A 19,840-nucleotide genomic window follows, 5' to 3' on the forward strand; every position below is an offset into this window, starting at 1 on the left:
AGAGACACTGGGAGAGATGGAAAGAGGGAGGCAAGTAGGCTACATAGATTTTAATTCATTGTTATATTAAATAATGGCCGCTAAGATTTCCCTGCAGTGAATGGCTGATGTGTTCCCAGTCGACCTTTGGAGAATAACGTGACAACCTTTTTTTTATGCCTGCATTTGCACTGCCACCTGTGCTGTATCATGAGCCATAGTTATTCAGGAGGAAGATGGATTTGGATTCAAATGAAAATAATTATGTTGCGTGCACAAACACGGTACATACAAAAAATAGAACATTGTTGTTATTACTCAGTTTTCTTTTTCTTTGTTTTCTTGGAGTTCACACACAGTTAGTCTGTTGCTAAATAACCAATTTATGTGTTATACTAGAATAATGTATTTACTTTTTCAGAAGCATTTGAAGATCATGTTTTTTATTTTTTATTTTAGTAAATCATGAAATAAATCATAAATAACTAAATTGTGCTTCTGTTATCCTGCCAATCTCGACTTCACGACAGAAAATAATCATAAAGAGACAAAAACAATCTTTGTTAAGTAAGATGACACGGCAGGGTAATAATAATAATACAGGGGATTTCTATAGCGCTTTTCTAGCAACTCAAAGCGCTTATGTATTATATTAGATATAAGATATTTAATACCGATGTAAGCGTTGTGTCATAAGGCCAAAACATCCATTCACAATACCATCCAGATGTCATTCAACTAAACTGCACATTTTCAGATGTTCTCAGGGAGAACTAAATTATACTCATTAATGACCGCAGATCCCCATTGGTTTGCCTATGATTTAGTCACATGGCATTGCCTACAGCAAAACAACCTTAACCGTAGGCATATATATCTTTTACCAATTTTTCCTAATGTTCAGTGCCCTAGTCAGGCAGGCTGGGACAGTTGACATGAAACACGGCAAACAAGACTAACAGAACCGAGTTTCAAGTGTTTACATTATTAGGACAATTTTTTGCCCGAACATTTAATCATTCATGGCAGCCTGCAAACGTCAGTGACATCACGGAAACCTTCGAAGATACCACCCACGGCTCGGAAATATGTTGGAAGCAAAGAAATCCGTGAGCAGCATATGGAGTGCGTCATAGAGGGGCGAGTGCCATCTCTGGCTTGTGAAGGAGAGTGGAAATTAGAGTGACATGGTATTGAATCAAGATATGCGTCATTCAGTATTAAAATGCGTACAATCAACCCCACAGCGCAGGCCAGGCTGCGAAAAAAGAGACAAACGGAAAACAATGTTGAGAGCAGGAGAGAGATACATATCTGTGGCTCTTTAAGATGCTCAGACCAGCTCCAGTGCCCGGGAGTAAAAGTGCATATGTGTCAGATTTCGTGTGTCTGTATGTGTTTAAAATGTGTGTTTGGGAAAAGAGGTGGTTGAGTGGGGCGAGTTGCAGCAAGCCTACCGAGAGCACAAACCCTTACCGAGACTGTAAACACCTGAGAAAAATACTCTTGTTGCAAAAGTATCATGAGTTCAGGTTAGGGATCATCACAACAGATTGTCCATCTGATTGCGATATAATGCTCAACTTGCTCTATATAGGTCAAAATAAATATCATTTCTCGTCTTTCTTCTTCTTTGTTTCTTTCCACTCTCTTTATCCACCCCCACTCCGAAGCTTGACTCAGGCCCGTTGCAGTGTGGGTGTTCTGAGAGCTTTGTTGGTAAACCAGAGGATTATCCCAATTGCTTTATGACTAAAGTCTAGTCTGCTATTATGCTGCTCTGTCATTGGGAAATCGTATCTTCCCAGTCACGCACCCTGAGACACACACACCCTTTCACCCGAGGGGTGACGAGAACATGCACACCACAGCCGACGGGACCCTGATCACCTGCAAAAGCCTGAGCCTGGGAAAGCCCCTGGTGCACAAATGCATAAAGACACACATAAACAGCCTTTCGTGTAAACCTCCCCTCAGGCAAATAGATTGGCTGAATGAGCAGGGTGCTGTAATAATGATAAAAGCTTACACCATGTGCAGCTATATTTCTTTACATAACAAAGAGCCCTTTTAATTGCTGATCAGATAGGAACGATAACACCAGACATAAACTACTGCGCACAGACAGGCCATGAAATACGAAAATACAAAACTATAAGTATATCTCCTGGATCAGATTATGTGGGGCAGTACTAAGTGCAGCACTCTGCCTTTGTTACCGGGCTTAATTGAACATAGCTTAGATCTGACATTGGCTAACAACATGAAGTTAGCTCCCTCCTGCATTAGTGCCAGAACAAATTAATTCTCCCAACAGATCAATGGGCCTATAGTCTATACACATCAACACAGAGAGATTTCACAAGCAGGCTGCTGTATCAGCTGCCTAATTTACTCTTCAGTCATCCCCCAAACCAACCTTGTTCATCACCGAGAAGAAAATTAGATCCCCCAGATCAAGGCCAACACAGAGAGAATAGGTTTTTCCAGTTGTTTCCCTATTTTTCATCACTATGGACACAAACACAAACGTGCCCTTGCTGCCCTACACAGAGTCCAGATCAATACATAATGGGCATCACACTGAGCAGATGAGCTCTCTCTCTCTCGCACTCTTCCCATCCTGATTGAACACTATCTCTTTGTGTTGTAAAGGCACATTCAAAGTCTCAGAGAGAGTGAAGGATTGACGGAGGGTAGTTGGAAGGAAAAAGACGAGTGAGCACAGAGAGAGAGAGAGAGAGGAAAGACGATGGCACGAAAAGGAGGAAGAGCTGCGTGCCAAGATGTTGCACAACAACCCCTAGTCTTTCCAACAGGCAGAATTATCATTCAGGGCAAAAAACACATCAATAACCATCCAATACCGTGGACTCACAGGATGCAGCTTAGCGCCACCCCCATCCCTAACAGCACATACCCACACATAACCTAATTGAAGATTTCAGTTATTTTCATCGCGGACTTTATCAAAGAAAAATTATATTTCATAACATGTCTTTAGCATTTATAGTAACCCTCAAAGGATTACAAGTTATTTTGTGTTTATCTTAATAGATGGGAATTAATAATTGATGTTCAAGTTCCCATCCACTGCTGGTGATCTGCCGATTTTAATTTGGTCCTCTCGAGGGACATTTAATTTACATGATTCGTGCACATCATGATTTAGTCAAATAAGCTGCTTTCAGACACAAGTCCAGGACATGTGTGAGAACGCAAAGGTCGCTCCGGACATTTTCTGGAACTTTTCCTGCACGCCCCTAAATAAAATTTCCATAGAATGTCAGTTCTGTAAATGTTACTGTTGGTGTAAACGTGTCTGACTCGGACAATCTCAAGCTAAGTTCATCATTTGTAAACTTGGCTATAAAAGCAATAATTGGGAGAAAGATCTGTTCATTGTTGATCTTGTCATTTTTGTGGGATTTGTTGACAATGAAAATAGAGCATTGCTTGATTTTCCTTTAGAACAGTTAATCCTTCAATAACCATAGAGATACATGGATTTGATTTAAAAAAATATATTTTGGATGAAAAGCAAAATGTATGATAATATTCCCAGACAAAGTGGAACTAATGACATTTTAATAGTTCTACAATGTAAAATCTAGCTTCGCATTTACTATTCTTTCACAGAATTGTAGGCCTCGACCCAATTTCAGTGCAGAGAAACTACCCGTTTAGAACTACCTGCTTTCACAATACCTTTTTTAATGCTAAATCTTCATGCATCAAGTGCTTTTAAAATCTAAATTATGTGGGAGAAATGGCCAAGAACCTTTAGACCCCATCAGTCCGCCCTTGAGTGCTGCTCTTACAAGACTGGTTAGTCAGAGCTTTGCTTAGCCGTTGCGCCTCTGCATGATGTGGAAAGTTAAAAGGCTGTCGCCTGGCCTTAGGAGCACTTCAAAAAGCCCAAAGCAGTGTGAGCTGCTGCAGCACAAGTGACAGACACACACAGGGGCTGAATGGCTTTTGTGTGTGCGTGCACGCGTGTGTGTATGTTTGTGTGGGTGTACTGTGTAGTTGCATAGGTGCGTGTACTTATGCATGTGTGTTTGTATGTATGTGTGTTGGGTGAGGGGAGGCCTATTAAAAAGCTGCCTGAGGAGAGGGCTTTCAGTTGGGAATCTATGGGGGGGCAGAGAGGATGGCAGGGCCATTGTGTGTCAGAGTTCCATCCTGAGAGCTGGAATTAGAGCCTTTCTCCTCTGCTCGGCTGGAAGACTCTGTACCACCACCGACCCCGTGTTTAATTAGAGCAGCTCTGGAGAGACAGCCGGGAGAGAAGAGGAGACGGAGGAGCATGAGTGATGAGGACGAGAAGGAGACAAAGGAAAAAGAAAACATGATCATTGGGGGAAAGAGGGCGGACGAGAGAGGAACAACTTGACTCACACCGCTTGGCACTGCTGCGCAAGTCTGATTGGAAGCGTAATGGGGTGAATGATAACAACATGATGTGGAATATGATAAAGGGCTGGCCCTGGTGGTGTCAGGCGAATCTCTGTAGCGTGCCACTGATTTGAAATGGCAGCGAATGTGAATAACTTTCACAGGGTGTATTCGACTTTCAGTTCAATTTGCTTCCACTTGTTCAGGGCTCCTCACATAAACAGCATTGAGGAGTGCACGGCCTGCCTTTGTGGAGGTTATAGTCCAATCAAATTAGGCAAACAAACATTAACGGATGATAATGAACGTGAGCATTATCTCCAAATAGAGTGGCCATTAATATTGATGACTGTTTTCGTCCCAATGCATTACCGACCAGAGCAGCATCAATATTTGTCAGTGCGAATGAGTGCAAGAATGTACATTTATCAGTGACTGGATTACTAAATGAATAGATGGAGGAGATAAACGCAGGCCGCAGTCTACTCTGCTGATGATCCATCCGTGCAGGTTTGTAAGGTTCATTTATGTTAAGTAGGTTGATTGTTATGGGAGGTATACAAGGTGTCAGGCTTTATTCCAAAACAACTCATTGACTCATTCTGCTTAAATGTTAATGCCATTCAGGGCTGCTGGTAAAATGCTTCGTCTTCAAAAGAGCTGCTTGTTTTGACTGGCAGTGCGATTAATAGGGCTGTCCTTGTGTGAGTGTGTGTGTGTGTGTGTCTTTCAACTCCCACCTAACATAACTCCAGAAAAAAAGGGTTAGTGATGTCGATGACGGATGTTCCAAAACTCAAATCAGCGTGAGGTGTGTGTTGGCCCTTTTCTCTCTCCAGTGTGTTTTAATCCTGCTGTCTGCTGTGGTTACACCTGATGAATCTGATCATTCACTCCTGACAGACCCATCGACAGACCCTGTTCTTAATGCTGGCAAAATGAGCACACAGACAAACAAATGAAGATGGGCACACTGACAAGCTGACTACAATATGAAAGGGCAAACACAAAACAAAAAACAGCCTGAAGAGAATGACGTCTTGGCAGAGTCACTCACAAGGTAAATATCCCATCATAGCCTGCAGTTACCAGTGTCACATATCACTTCACATGGTCAGTTGCAAACACTCGCTCATTTAACGTTCAGGTGCGCACACACACACACACACACACACACACCCACAATTAAGGCTGGTCGACATATATGAATAAAAAAGCGTTCCACACCAATATATGCATAATGAACCCACATATATTCTCCTGGGGGAGAGATCGAGAGGTGAATGAACTCAGTCGGCCAGAAAGAAAATGCAAATGTGAGGTACGACCGTGGGGCAGAAGCTAGGATTCTCATACAATGCCTGAACAATATTGTCCTTCGCCTGCTGGGATCTAAAGCAGTAATCAAGAGGCGTGGAGAGCCATTGCGACTATATCTGTGCAGGGGACCTTGCTGACTTTGACTGACTCCCTCAGGCTGCAGATGAGAGTCAGCGTGCTCTGTGTGCGTGTGCGTGTGCATGCGCGCGGGCGTCGACAATAGTGGAACTCCCTGTTGTTAGACACTCAGCAATGGACCGATGAACCATAAGGGGACATTTTAGAGGTCCACAAAAAGTCTCAGATTATATCAAAATAAGAAATAAAAAATTGTACGGCCTCACAATATGGCACATTTAAATGAATTCAATTAAAAACATATTATTATTATGATTATTATGGTGCCTGAGGGCTGCTTTGAATTTTCCAATGGAAATGGTCGGTTTTGAAATCCAATATCCAAGTAAATATTCTAAGGCTCTGGGAAATATGGGTCAGTTGTCTGACCAAATATCTCTCAGTATTGAATGACTGTCCTGAGGAACTGAATTCTCAAATTAAAAGCCAAAAAATGGAGCTCAAGTGTTTCTCTTCAAACAGAAAGAGGGAGTAAAGGGACTAAAGATGGAGTTCTGACATCTTGGGCTCACTCCTCGGGCCGTCATCAAAAGTCAATATTCAAAGACTCAAGGAAATGAGGGTCAGTTGTCTGACGAAATAGCTCATAATGTTAGAGGACTCCTTGGTAGACCGAGGATGTGAGTTCAAACATTTTGAGGATCAGTGAACTTTGAAATCCAAAACGCAGTCAAGACTGAAATGTGCTGTGAGACGCTCCCAGTGCGAAAGCCACACGATGGTGTAAATGAGTTTTTTCGCAACCTCATGGTGCCAGTCGTGCAGTGTTTGGTTTGAATCTTGCCCATATTTTGTACCTGGATTAATGCAGGGTGTGAGGGGTGGGCAGGAATGAGAATTGTGGGGTCTTATACACACAGGTGTGTGTGAGTGTGCCTTTCTAAACTATGTCCAATTCATTAAGTTTGCCACAGGTTGCCTGAAGAAAAAATTCAGACAAACAGGACGCACTTTTTGGATAGGTCCCATAGCAAAGGGTTAGAATACTTAGTTAAATGAGAGATTTTATTTTTTAATTGTGAATTAAGTCTGCATACATTTCTAAAAATAATGTTTAACTTTTATTATTAGGTGTACACTGATTTGATAAACCTAAATTAAACTCTACAAAGAAAAGTGTGCAAGAAATGAAGGGGTCTGAACACTTTCTGAAGTCACTGTATATAAATGGTCCCTGATTACGTAACGTGGCACTACTGACATCGGGCAAAGGTTCAATTCCCTGGTGGCAAATCCTAAAATTACCTCGACCACAAATCCCAGCACAGTCTAGACCGCGGAGGAAAGTCGCACAAAGAGCCGTGGCTGCAGTATGGAGAAGGTGAACACAAACAAACTTTGTCAAGTGATTCCCTCTTTTCTCTCTTATCAGCGCAACAATCCTCCTCCAGCCCGAGGCCAAGATCCTCTTTGTTTACACCCCGGCACACAGTGTTCGACATGACCCCACCTGAAGCCAGGGATTCATATCTTTTTCTGAGCCACAGTTCAGCCACAGACCAGCTATCCCATTGCCTGGACAAAAGGAAGCTTCACTGGGATGTTAACTCAGGCCTGCACATATAGAAAGTGAGGACAAAGCCTGCTATACTCTTCTGGCAACATCAACACCTTTTTGTGTGCTCTCACAAAAGAAAACAGTGCATTTTCCAGACAGAACTAAAAGGCTCAAGAACAGCTTCCACATTTGATTAAATTAGACACAAAGACAATAAGCCATGGAGCAACAACCAGTTGGTTACATGTACATTTAATCTGTGAGGCTTTGTGAATGAACATGCAACTGTCCAGAACAGTTGAGGGGGAGCTGAAGATACTTGAACAAGCCAAGCCACCACCCACCCGCCTCATGATATTGTGATATTGGTATAAAAATAAGTGTGACGTGTCCCTAGAACCGGTATTGGCACTTTTGTGTTGTAGTAACACAGCTTCAATTTTTAATTTCTTAAATAGAGAGGACAAAAAAAAACGTCAAACAGCAACATAACTGGATTTGTGCAAAAAAGAAGGTACATTCTTCATTTGTCAGCTGATTTGAGGGGATAACAGTCTTAACATACAAGATTCTAACATAGGAAAAGAAAAGAAGTCACACGTGCAATTTTGCAATTAGGTTCTTATCTAAAAAAAATTGTTTCCCACCTGCTGCTTATCTGACAGTTATGTGAGTGCTAGTCTGTGTAAAATCATTTTGTACTAAAAGAGATGTTTAGATCACAAGAAACCAGTGTGATTATTATTTAATTCCCCGAAACGTGTGTGTCCTTGTGTAGTTGGGGCAAAACACGATAAGAGAAGTCTTTGGGTGTTTTGCCCGACAATAGCATCGTCAGTGTAGTGATTCTACTCAGTCAACAAATTTCAGCCAAAACCACATCTGTTTAAGTTATTAAAATAAAACCTGGAGTTTGAGGTTTGCAGATTTTGAAGATCAAGAGAGTAACTGGTCAAAAGTCTATCTGCTGATTTTAATTTTTGTGCACACCAGCGGGTTCCTAAGAATTAAACATACCCTGTTCTAGGGCTGGGCGATATAACGATAACGATATGCATCGCGATAGACACGTAATCAATATATATATATAATGCGTTCGATAGAACGTTTCGATAATTTTTTTTCCTCGTTGGAAGAAACCGGAGCAAAGAGTCTGGCTACGCCGGCACTCGTCCTCTGGTACCTAGCAACGTATGGAGTGACACACCTAATAGCCAATCATGTGACAGTATCACGTTTGGTTGCGCCATCTCGTTGGCTCGTGTTTGTGTTTCTTAGGTCATAAAAATGATCAATAATTATCGATATCGACCGATATGAAACACTTATATCGTGATACAGTCTTCAGCCATATCGCCCATCCCTACCCTGTTCTAGATACAAAGATTTTCGGAAGGAAATTCTAAGAAAAAGGTTTTGTGTGACGAAATAACTACAAATAACAATATTACAATGATGAAAATCCAATACTAATAGGTCTCTCCTATCTGCTGTTCCAATTTTAGCGACTATTTCTTTCATAATTAAAAAGAAGTTCAGCCATGTCCTAGCAATGACCCTTGGTGTACAAAAAAAAATAGGACAAACCTTCCAGTGACTTTTATTAGCAAACCAAATGGCAGCCACAGCTTGTGGACAAACTGTGCAGGGAAGCCGAGGCAGGCCTGTGACAGATGGTCGGAGTGAACTGGTAACTGTTGACAATGTGTTCAGGAAAGCACATTCAGCACGGTGACACAGAAAGGCACAGAAGAAGCACCTGAAGCTTCTGTTGTGTCACTTTAGACACATACATACAACCGCACAGTGGATGGAAACACGCACAGCCATGCACAACGAGACAGGAGAGAATACCACGCCGGCAGGAAAAGACAAGCGGGGACAAGGCAGCCTGTAACCTATTTGCTGCAAACACCCTGGGACTTGTGCAGAGAAATAATTCTATTTTTTTCCCCTTAAACTCTGTCTCACCTGCTTTCCACCTTCCACCAAAATCCCAACACAAACATCAGCCCCCTCCAACTCCTACGTATTGCCTCTGTTGCTTTTCTCTTTGTCCTAGTAGCTCTTTGCAATTAAGCAAATGGGTCATTAGTTAAACGCCGCAGGCAACAGGTCACACAAGGAGCTAATCAGACAGGATGGATGGACTGCTGGGAAAGAGCATGACACACAAACAAACCAACACAATCTCACACACACACACACACACACACACACACACACACACACACACACACACACACACACACACACACACACACACACACACACACACACACACACACACACACACACACACACACACACACACACACACACACACACACACACAACACACACACACTTTCACAAAACTATTGACATTTCTGAAAAGTGAGCCTCCAGCAAGATGTGCATGAATAACATTACAGAAAATGGCAGGAGTTGATGAAAAGCAGCTTGATCATTGATTCATGTCGTCCAAACTGTGCTGAGTGGCATTTTCTTCTGTGAGGAAACTTTGGTTGAAACCTTGCCTGAGGCCATCAACATTCAGAGTGAGACAAGAGGACATTTTTTCCAGTGTGTGATGGTACACAGCTCAATCCTCGAGCCCAAAGACTGCTGACAAATCATTTCCGTGAAACATATACAAATGGGGCTATTGATGGGACGTACCAAAGAGGATTTATATAGACTGGATTCACACCGAGCAAAATGGTTCGACAACCACAGGGCTGGTCCCCATGTAATGTGTCGTCCCACACAGGTGTAGGTGTCGAGACAGAGGATGATCGCAAATGTGGACATGTTTCATTCTGACCTTTGGTGGGGACACAGACATTTTTTCGTCTTTTTCCATCTCCCCCTCCTCCTCTCTCGTGTGTGTGTGTGTGTGTGTGTGTGTGTGTGTGTGTTGTGGTAGGACTGAGCCAATGACATGCACAAATGTTGGGAACGTTTGGAATCTGTTCCAGCAGCAGAAAAATCCTAGCGATGCTCACACCCCCAATACAGCAGAAGGGAAAAAACTATTAACTCCATTATTTATGACAACAACTACATCAGGCTGCAAATAAAAATTATTGTGTTGATTAATCAGCTGATCATATTCTAGAACCCGGGAAAAAGAAAAAAACATTTCATTCATTAATATTTAATAGGCATGATACATTTGTTTTCAAAGGTATCTGGTAATGAATTTACTGATAACAAAGTTTAAATTTTTTGATATTTTAATGAGCAATAAAAAGAGAATTTATAAAATAGAATTTACAAATTAAATATTAATCCATCAATTAAGAGGAAACAGGGTTTACAAAATCCCCCTTTGGGGAGATGTAACAAGCTCCCTGATTGGTTAGAGATCTGTTCCAGCAAGAAAAATCTTATGAACACGAATGTAAGTGCCTAACCCATCCAATGGCTAATTTGCATAAGTCTCAAAGTCCCAGAGTCACAGAAAGGCTAAATGAGAGGTTCCAAAGGAGAAACTAAATAACTAATGACAAATCAATAGCCAGCATGAAAAAGAAAAGCAGCAGGGAAATAATTTTCCTAATTGGAAAGGAAATTGCCCTTTTAAATGCCTGATTAAAATTTGTATCCTTTATTCAATTTTTGAATCCATTTAATCATTTCTTTATTACTTTCTTATTTAAATACCATTATTTATTTTATTTCAATATCAAATAACAAACAATTTTGTAATCAAGTCTACTGATTCATATAGTTAAAAAAATATTGAAGCCTATTTTTATTGTACAATTAGTTATTAATCAACAAAATGCTTTATCACCATTTCTGCGACATGTGTTCCTCCATATTCTACAAATTCTATAAATGTTCCACAAAGAAACAGACCAAGAAATTAAGACGTGAATGTGTTTCCCTTCATTTCTGAGATATAGTCAAAAATACCGCAGTATTAACATTTCTCCAGTAGATGGCAGGCTTTGAATCATTATTTAAAAGACTATTTGGCAGCTAAACAAAACTAGATCAAGTGCGTAAGACAGAGCGCTGAAACTGGTTATAGAAGGAAAATGGATGAAAGGAGTAATTTTTTTCACCTACAGTTCAGTCTTTTGAACCTTTGGGACACTGACACTGATAACCACATGACACAATTTCCTTCCCCTGCCATTGAGTTACAGGGGAAGAGGTGTTTCGTCTTCGGACATCCTCTCTTTTCCTTTAACCTCACATGTCGGCCTGCCTGCCTGCCTGCCTGCCCTTTAGCGGTCCGTCAGCAGCAACAAAAGCCGGCCAGTGCGTCAAAGGACAGGACAGGACAGGACAGGACAGTAATGACAATGACACAGGATGAGAGTTGTTTTGTCCAGTGCACTCGGCACTATCTGATCTGCCAGAGGGACGACAAGAGGAAGGAAGGGCTGAAAACATCAGACAGGAGGCCAAGACTCTCACCTGGACAGACTCGAAAACACTGCTGCTGCGTTGCTAATATTAAAGTAAATATATGCAGAACATGTGAAGTGGACTTCTCCTGATTAGATAATACCGGCAGCAAACATCCCTGCTGCACTGAAACTAATCAGCCAGATATGAGCCACTCGAACCATCAGGAAAATGTCACGTAGATTTTAAAGAAGAACACCTATTGGCCAAAAGACATACAGCCTGCAGGGAGGAAAGAAAGTTGTGACTAGTATTCTCAATGTTTGCGCTTCATTAATGAGCCAAATAAATTATATAGAAAATGTGGATTAGGGGATTTTATTTATTGCATGAATTGGGGATTTTAGTGTAAAGCAACTTGTGTGAGCAGTAAGAGAAGAAAATAAATGTTTTATGTTAGTTTTATGTACTTAAAAAAATGTCTCCTGGATTCATTTTTGTGTTATTGCACTTTTCTAATCAGATTTCCTCCCTTCATTAAGATAATTACTCAGAGAGTCTGGGACTAGAGAGCCTGAGAGAGGACCAACTACTGTAATTTAATTAGAACGACTTCTGCTTTTGCTCTGCTGAAGCTGCACTGCAGAGGGAGAGGATGGCGGCGGGAGGACAGATGGACAGAGGGACAGATGTGTATCCGTGTGCCTTGCCGTTTCAGAGAATGAAAAGGAAATGCATCTCACCAAAGTCCCCGGTGTTTCCTGAAGGAGGGAGCTCTTCAACTGGGCCATTAAAGTGAACAGCCAGTAAAATACTCTATTTCATTAAGGTGGGATGTGTTACTCTGCATTTTCCACTCGACCAATAAATTACCCTCGCTGCTAAGGACCAAAAATTAAAGGATGGGACTGCTTAGGACCATGCAGTTATACCCTTGTTGGGAATTCAATCTAATTTGTTGCAAGTAGACAATTTCTCCACCAGGTGGTGGTGCAGGGCAATCATAAACACAAACACAGTCCTGCTTCTTTTTATTATCGTTTTCTTTTCATACAGTCACAAGCACCCAGCCAGGATTATTTGTTGCCATGGTAAACATGAGACATTTACCGTGATTAGACAGTGGAGGAACAGATAAGCTCTCAGGCCACTACAGTAGTTAATTCCACTGTTTGATTCCTATCTGAAACGGAAGGTCAAGTGTGGCATTAAGAGTACAGCCGCCGACTAGTATGCCATTAAATGAAAACCTTCTGACTCAATTTTCTCTTTAACAACTGCAATAAATCAGAGGCGCATCACCGCTGAGCAGTGTGCGCCTCTAACCCGGGGCTTGCTCGTTGTTCCCGGCCTGGCCAGTTACATCGGTATTGATTCTCTGTCTGGCTGCGAAACCACTATAACCATCTGACCTATGAATGCTGAGGTCACAGCACAGGGCTGAAATCAAGTCTGGATTTGGCCTCAGAGGGGAGCACAAAACACCAGGAAAGATGTGTAATGCCCCATCTAAAAACTTCTGCCCTTGGCTCTTTCCCTGTTAGTCTTCCTGCATCGTTCACCCTTTCTTCCCCTCGCCATGATACATCTCCTGCCTCGACCACACTCTCACATACACACACACACACACAGACTTGTCTCATTGGCAGCTTTTAAAGATTTTACTACGCTAGATGAAAAAAAAAGCAGGATGTTGGAGTAAAAATTATGATTCCAAAAATGTTATGGGCAAGGAACAAGGATTGATTACCAAGCATACCAAAGGAGCTAGTGCTTAGGAGCCTCTGACCACAAGGGCCCCAGACCTCGATAAGGAGGCCCCAGACCACGATAAGGAGGCCCCTTGGCACAGAAATTGATATTCAATAATTTAACATTTTCAATATGAGAAATTACGTGATAAAACAAATCAACCCTGAAGGGCACTCAGAGTTCGCATGCCTCCACCAAGGATAACGGCCTATCTCGCCATGTTAAAGAACGTGAAAAACCTGCAAGTTTATCCAGATTAACCCAAGTTAAATGGGTTCTACCTTGGATCATGCCCCACCCCTGCCCAAAATTTCATGGAAATCGGTTCTGTAGTTGTTGAGTATTCCTGCTGACAGAAAGAAAGACAAACAAACAAACAAACAGAGATGAAAACATAACCTCCTTGGTGGAGGTAATGAGTAAGCACCGTGGCAGCGTACTATAGAATAGTGATTCCCATCATGGGGTTCCGGACTTCTCAAGGGCTGAACAGCATTTTTTTTTCCTGAAAAATATTAGATATCTTCGCCTCCTCAGGTCTGAAATAAAGAGAATAAATTAAAAAAAATCTAAAAATCACTATGGTTCGACTGCTCACTCAACTCATGTCAACAAAGAAAATCTGTGCTGAAGTGAGCTGGGAACCTTTAATCGATAGAGAACAAGCTCATTTTACAATTTATCAGTTGGTCATACAAGCCAAAAGTCCTGACCGATGCTGAAAAACTTTGAATGTATCTTCTGTATTGAAGCACAATGAAAGAGAAAAAAATGATTAATAATATTCACATTCCATTGCCTTACAGCTGCACATCTCTGCTTGCTCGGTCAGGCCCTTCTACTTATGTGATATGATGATTATCCAGCTCATGCTCAGGGCGTGCATAGATCGGCTCCCACCTGTGCAAAGGTAATTACAGTTTACAGGAACAAGACCATAACTCTGAAAGAGAGACACGGCTGCCACACATAGATCTGCCTGATGTAGAGCAACACACCTGTATTCACACTGTATTTTCCCCCTCCACACACACACACATTAAGAAAACTAGCACAATCTTTGAAGCATATATAAAGTAAAGTTAGCCTCATTTTGAGGAATTTATTACATTCTAATAAGCATCAATGTGATTTATTACAGCAAGAAATGTACATTTTTAACTGAACAATTTAAGACTCCTGGAATCTGTTAAGCAGTCGTGAATATGATTTAATATAGAAAAATATAGTAAGAAATATATTAAGTACCATAATCAGTATATCCCCACCAGCAAACAAAGAAACGAAATAACTATTCAGCTTTATCATTAACCGAGGGACACACTTAATCTCGGAACTGCACGAATCTTAAAAGTCTTTCCATAATTTACCCACGTGAGATTTCGGAGGTAGACCGATAACAATTTGTTACTTGTGCATGAAAATCATCTGTTTACAGATGAAATAGTAATGTACATATTTTATATATTACCTTTACAATTACAGATAGAACTTCATGATTTTTTGAGGCAAATCATCTACAGTTCCGACGACATTTATTCATAATTCTGCAGTAATTCTATTTCTGAAAGTAGCTATAAACCCAACAGCAATCATAAAGTACTTGAAAATGATCTTTTGGTATGTGGTAAACATGTTCCCATGGACCATGTTTCAAGGAGTCCCAGGCTCTCGGGTGATGTTATTAACTCATCACAGTGCAATGCGTGTCATGCTGCATTTCAAGTCCAGGGTGTGTTCATGAGGGTGTGTCTATAAATCAGGCTTGGTAACTTGACAGTGAAAAGAATGGGGGGAAAACAAATAAAAATACTCCCGTTTGAAAAGATCAGGGGGACACCAACTAAGAGAAATACATCCTGCTCTGAATTCTACAATATACTCTGAAAGACAATGGTTGATTGTAAGGGACTAGCAATGCTAGCTGACGATGCTCTGCTCCACTTTCTCTCTGTGTTTTACAATGCAAATTTGAAATATGACACCTGCATCACCCCAGAGCTACTCACTTTTAAGAACCTATTGTGACCAACTAAAGGTAACTCCAAAAACACGCCCAACATTTAGCAAATAATTACATATTTGCATCGAGATGGATGCAAAGAAAATGTAGAGGCATGCAAGCTAATTGGACAAGGTCCATTAACATTTAACCTCCTTGGAAGATTTCTTTTTTGAAAATCTGAGAAGATGAAGTGTTTCTCCTGAAGGATGATTAAAGTTGCTGTTCTGCTGGTTCATTGTATCCAAGAAATGATGTATTTCAAACAGGGAATTGACAGTGTCTCGGTTGCTGTTTTGCTTCTGTTGCTCATCGTCTCGCAGCCTCCGTTTCGTCCTCGAAGGCCCTGTTTTCATAGAGATTCTGATGTCTCCCCGGGTCAGAGCTCGCTGGGTCAGTCAGTGGGACGTTGTAGAGGGTTTCCTCTCCTGCCACTGTGATCACAGTGACATCTGCTGGTGAGTCACTCTCTTTGGTCTCATCCTCAATTCCCAATGCCTTGAGGATGTCACACTTACACATGGGGCAGTTCCTCTTTTCCAGCAGCCAGGGCTCAATGCAGGCTTTATGAAAGATGTGGTCGCATGTAAGCACCGTCACCACCTCCCCGGCCCTGTAGGATTCAATACACACGGCGCACATATGGGAATCAGACGTAGTTTCCTCGTCGTCTCTCTTGAGCGTGCGTACTCGTAGACGCCCAATCGCCTTCTTGGCGTCGGATTTCAGCCTCCTCTCCGAACGCCTGTGCTGTCTCAGATTGTAAAGACGATTTGCAGAGATAAACACAAAGTAGGCGATGGAGGCGGCTGTCACAATGAAGAAGGCAATGGACAGGAAGTAAAGCCAGTAGGTGTCCATCCAGGGTCCATGCGGGCTGCCTACGAGAATAGTCATATGCACATTTGTCCCATTCTTCACCAGCCTGACAACCTCCATGCCCTGATTGTTGCCGATCATGATAGCCACAGCTTCAACTGAATCGGAGTGTGCCATGTGAGTGGTGCTGTTACCAGTGCCGTCCACGTTATACACCACCACACCAACTGCTCCGAGACGTCTGGCAGCATTGATCTTCTCACTGAAGGTACAGTTGCCTCTTTTAACCAAGGCTATCCATTTTGGGGAACTGGAATTGCGGTTGTAGACGGGACCTGGGCCACAGCCTTTGGTGTCCTCCTTGGGAAGTGTCACAATGCCTGACACCGTCTCCACTGCAGAGTTACGACCGTACACCCCACACTCGCAAATTTTGTCCACAGTCTCATTGTTGTTGTTGAGATATCTTATTTCCATCTCGGCTGTCCAAAACACGAAGGCAGCTGAGCAGCGAACAAGCCCCGACAGACACAGCAAAAGAAGGGGAAAGTGTTGTGTCGTCTCACCCATGGTAACGCTCTTCTTGAAACAACAGAGAGCCCTGTGTTAGCTTCTTTAGCTTCTTTAAAAATCCTTTGTTGCTCCCCGGTTCCTGGTTTATCCGAGCCCCAGCGATCTGAGTACGACTACAGTTTCACCCAACCTGCTGTCCACGGTAATCTGATATGAGCCTTTGGTAACATAACACGAGCTATGCGTCAGCCACTCACCTCTCGTTATCTTCCTGAACCTTGAACAGTGAGCACTCCTCACAGAGGGCAGGGTGCTGGTATTCAACAAGTTGAAGTGCACAAAACACACAGACCTGTGCTGTTTCCAGAGGTAAGGAACAGCATACGAGAGGGCAAGACGCCGATAAGAAAATGATACCGATGTGTGGACTTAGACCAGTCACACTGGGCAAGCCAGTAAAACTAAGAAAAGCAGCTGACTGTTCCTCGGGTAATGATGAGTAAAGAAACTACCCGGACCAACCAGTGTTTCTGGTTTGATTTGTTTCCTTTCCCTTTACTATTGTGACCTAGACCAATGTTGTGAAAAGTAAACTGACAAGTATTACTCCTCTACTGTTTGCTTTTTCACTCTCAAAGAGTGAGCTTGATTCCACACATCTAGCATACCAGCGACAACTGAGTTTGGACAGGCTCGTGTCAAGTTTCCACTGTATCGCCTTGCCCACAAGTGAAAGCACGCACGCGCACACACGCACACACACATGCACACACATACACACAGGGACATTCACAGAAGTTTCCACTGACAAATAAGGCTGAAAGGTTTCTTGCCAAGCTCAGTTCTTACACACACATACACACACAAATTTAGAATGTGCTATTGAATAATACATCTCGTCGGGACAAAAATCCGTCAATAAAAAAGAGCCAATTTGTTCTTAGTTTGGCTGCAGCTCACAGTTCTTGATAACATGAACAATGGTGCTGATGTGACCCTGACATTCCTGAAACTGAAATAATTACCTAGACAGAGCAGGAAGTAAAACATGACGCGAGATCAATACAATTTTAACTATTATGAGGGTGTGAATCAATGAATCACATTTACGAAACACCCACCCTCAGACTTTGCGCAACAATACAAGCATCTGCTGGTTGGTAAAGCGTCTTTTTAAAGAAAATGAGCTGCTACAGTAAGTTAAGGTCACCGGGGTCCTTCAGAAATCAAGGCCCAGAAAAAGTCAATAATGTGTTTTTTTCAAACATTGGTAACTTCAGAAGTCTTCCATAATGTAGAGATGAATCAACACCAACATATAAAAAGGCCATTTAAAAATAAAACTTAGACATTATTACATGAATAATCTTTGCACATCAATATATGTTGTGGCCACAAATTGCAAAATGGTCAAATTTTTTTCCTAGCCCACCTTAAAGAGTCATGTCCTCCACTTAGAAGTGAAAAGTGATATTATTAAATAAAATGGTTATCAGGGGAAGGTTTTATTTATTTTTTTAAATGCTGTATTTTGCAATATAGACTATTGGAATTAATTGAAAATGATCTGCAAAACAGTCTGTCATTGTGAAGAGAAGCAGGATGAAAAGCTTATTGTGAATATGAGCCAAGTTTAAAAAAAATGTTTGATAATTTCAGTTAAAGTTGTATTGCACAATTTTTCATAAAGTCTTATTTATCTATTTGTTTAATATGACACACAGACTACATAACCCGCACGTGTCAAAAAAACAAACACCAGAACCGATCTAATCATACCACAGAGGGGCGCCATTTACCTGCTATTGTGTATTTGTGAAAAAACAGTTTAATTTGTTGTCATCCGTCACAAAGAGGAAAAGGATGTGCAGCCTAATGAGGCTGATGTACTGGGCCAATACCATCAAAATTCCCAGTAGGAATTTATTATTATAATATTCAGTATATAAGTGTCATTCATATAACCTGCTGCTTACTTCAGGCACTCTTCACAGTATAGTGAAGTGACATCGGGGGAAAAAATACGAGTAAAGTAACTGACTCACCACTTCTCCTGCGGCTGTGTGACTGTCCATCAGGTCCATGTGTCAGAAACGCAGAGGTATCCTGAAGTGTGCGCGCGCACACACACACACACACACACACACACACACACACACACACACACACACACACACACACACACACACACACACACACACACACACACACACACACACACACACACGGGTCATTGCAATATTTTTAAGATCCTTGTATCACAATAATACCATGGTTGGAGCTGCTTCTAATGGAGGCATCTGACGTCAGATGGCAGTGATGATGATGGTTCTACTCACAGCTGGTTTATGCCAAAACAATTTGCTCAAACAAATCATCACCGTTGGAAGTGCCATGCATGGCTTGTACAGTAATTCATGCTTCGTATCTGACTATGCAGTAGTAATAGCAGTGTTTCCCCTACCATTACGATGGGAGCTCCCGCCCCCCCTGAAAAGTCAAATTAATTTTTAATGTGTATATTTTTTTTGTGTGTGTGTGTATTTCACATATAATGCCAAGCATAAATAATTTAAGGTCACTTTCCTTATACACCCTATTCCCCATTCCCGTATAAGCGATTGTGGATGAAACTTAACGTGATTTGTGAAACCTAACCCTAACAAGACCTAACCCTAAACCCCCTCAAACCAGTAAACCTAGGGGGAACACTGAATACTGCATTCACGTGGTGTCTGGCTGACACAGTTTCAGTTTCACGTGAATTCGGAACGTCGTTTTGGTACATGAGCTGCCAACTTGATTCACAGTTGACATAGTTTTACAATCATCTCTGAATATTAGCTTTTATTACCTGTCATATGTATTTTGTCACTTGCAAGCGCCTATCTTTTTTTTTGCTTTGCTTTTCCTTTCCTTATTATGCTAATCTTGGAGAAGCAACTGATTTGAGCCTTTAAATGCACATTTATGTTTACACTTTGTCAAATAAATTGTTCTTAAAAGTTCGATGTGTCTGGCTGTGTTTGTATTTTCAAATTATAGTTATTTATGATAAAGTTCATGGTTAAACTAAA

At 41.6% G+C, this 19,840-nt stretch overlaps 1 protein-coding gene and 1 long non-coding RNA gene across 3 annotated transcripts in view; both read right to left on the bottom strand.

The window, feature by feature from the left end:
• The window catches only part of LOC118302454, a 170,788-nt gene that overhangs the window by 150,276 nt on the left and 672 nt on the right, over nucleotides 1-19,840 (bottom strand). For both annotated transcript variants that reach the window (XR_004790556.2, XR_004790554.2), the window contains exon 2: nucleotides 18,809-18,869. This is a non-coding gene — a long non-coding RNA (uncharacterized LOC118302454). The remainder of the gene's footprint in view (nucleotides 1-18,808; nucleotides 18,870-19,840) is intronic.
• Nucleotides 14,502-17,403, bottom strand: LOC118302450 (E3 ubiquitin-protein ligase RNF128). The gene has a single exon (XM_035628596.2). The coding sequence runs from the start codon at nucleotides 16,818-16,820 to the stop codon at nucleotides 15,741-15,743; it is 1,080 nt and encodes a 359-aa protein (XP_035484489.1). The 5' UTR covers nucleotides 16,821-17,403; the 3' UTR covers nucleotides 14,502-15,740.

Source organism: Scophthalmus maximus, chromosome 4, assembly GCF_022379125.1.
Source record: "Scophthalmus maximus strain ysfricsl-2021 chromosome 4, ASM2237912v1, whole genome shotgun sequence".
Lineage (NCBI taxonomy): Eukaryota > Metazoa > Chordata > Actinopteri > Pleuronectiformes > Scophthalmidae > Scophthalmus > Scophthalmus maximus.

Bases quoted from the DNA above. Each gene is read 5' to 3' on its own strand.
- LOC118302450 (XM_035628596.2), bottom strand. From the start codon at position 16,820: ATGGGTGAGACGACACAACACTTTCCCCTTCTTTTGCTGTGTCTGTCG.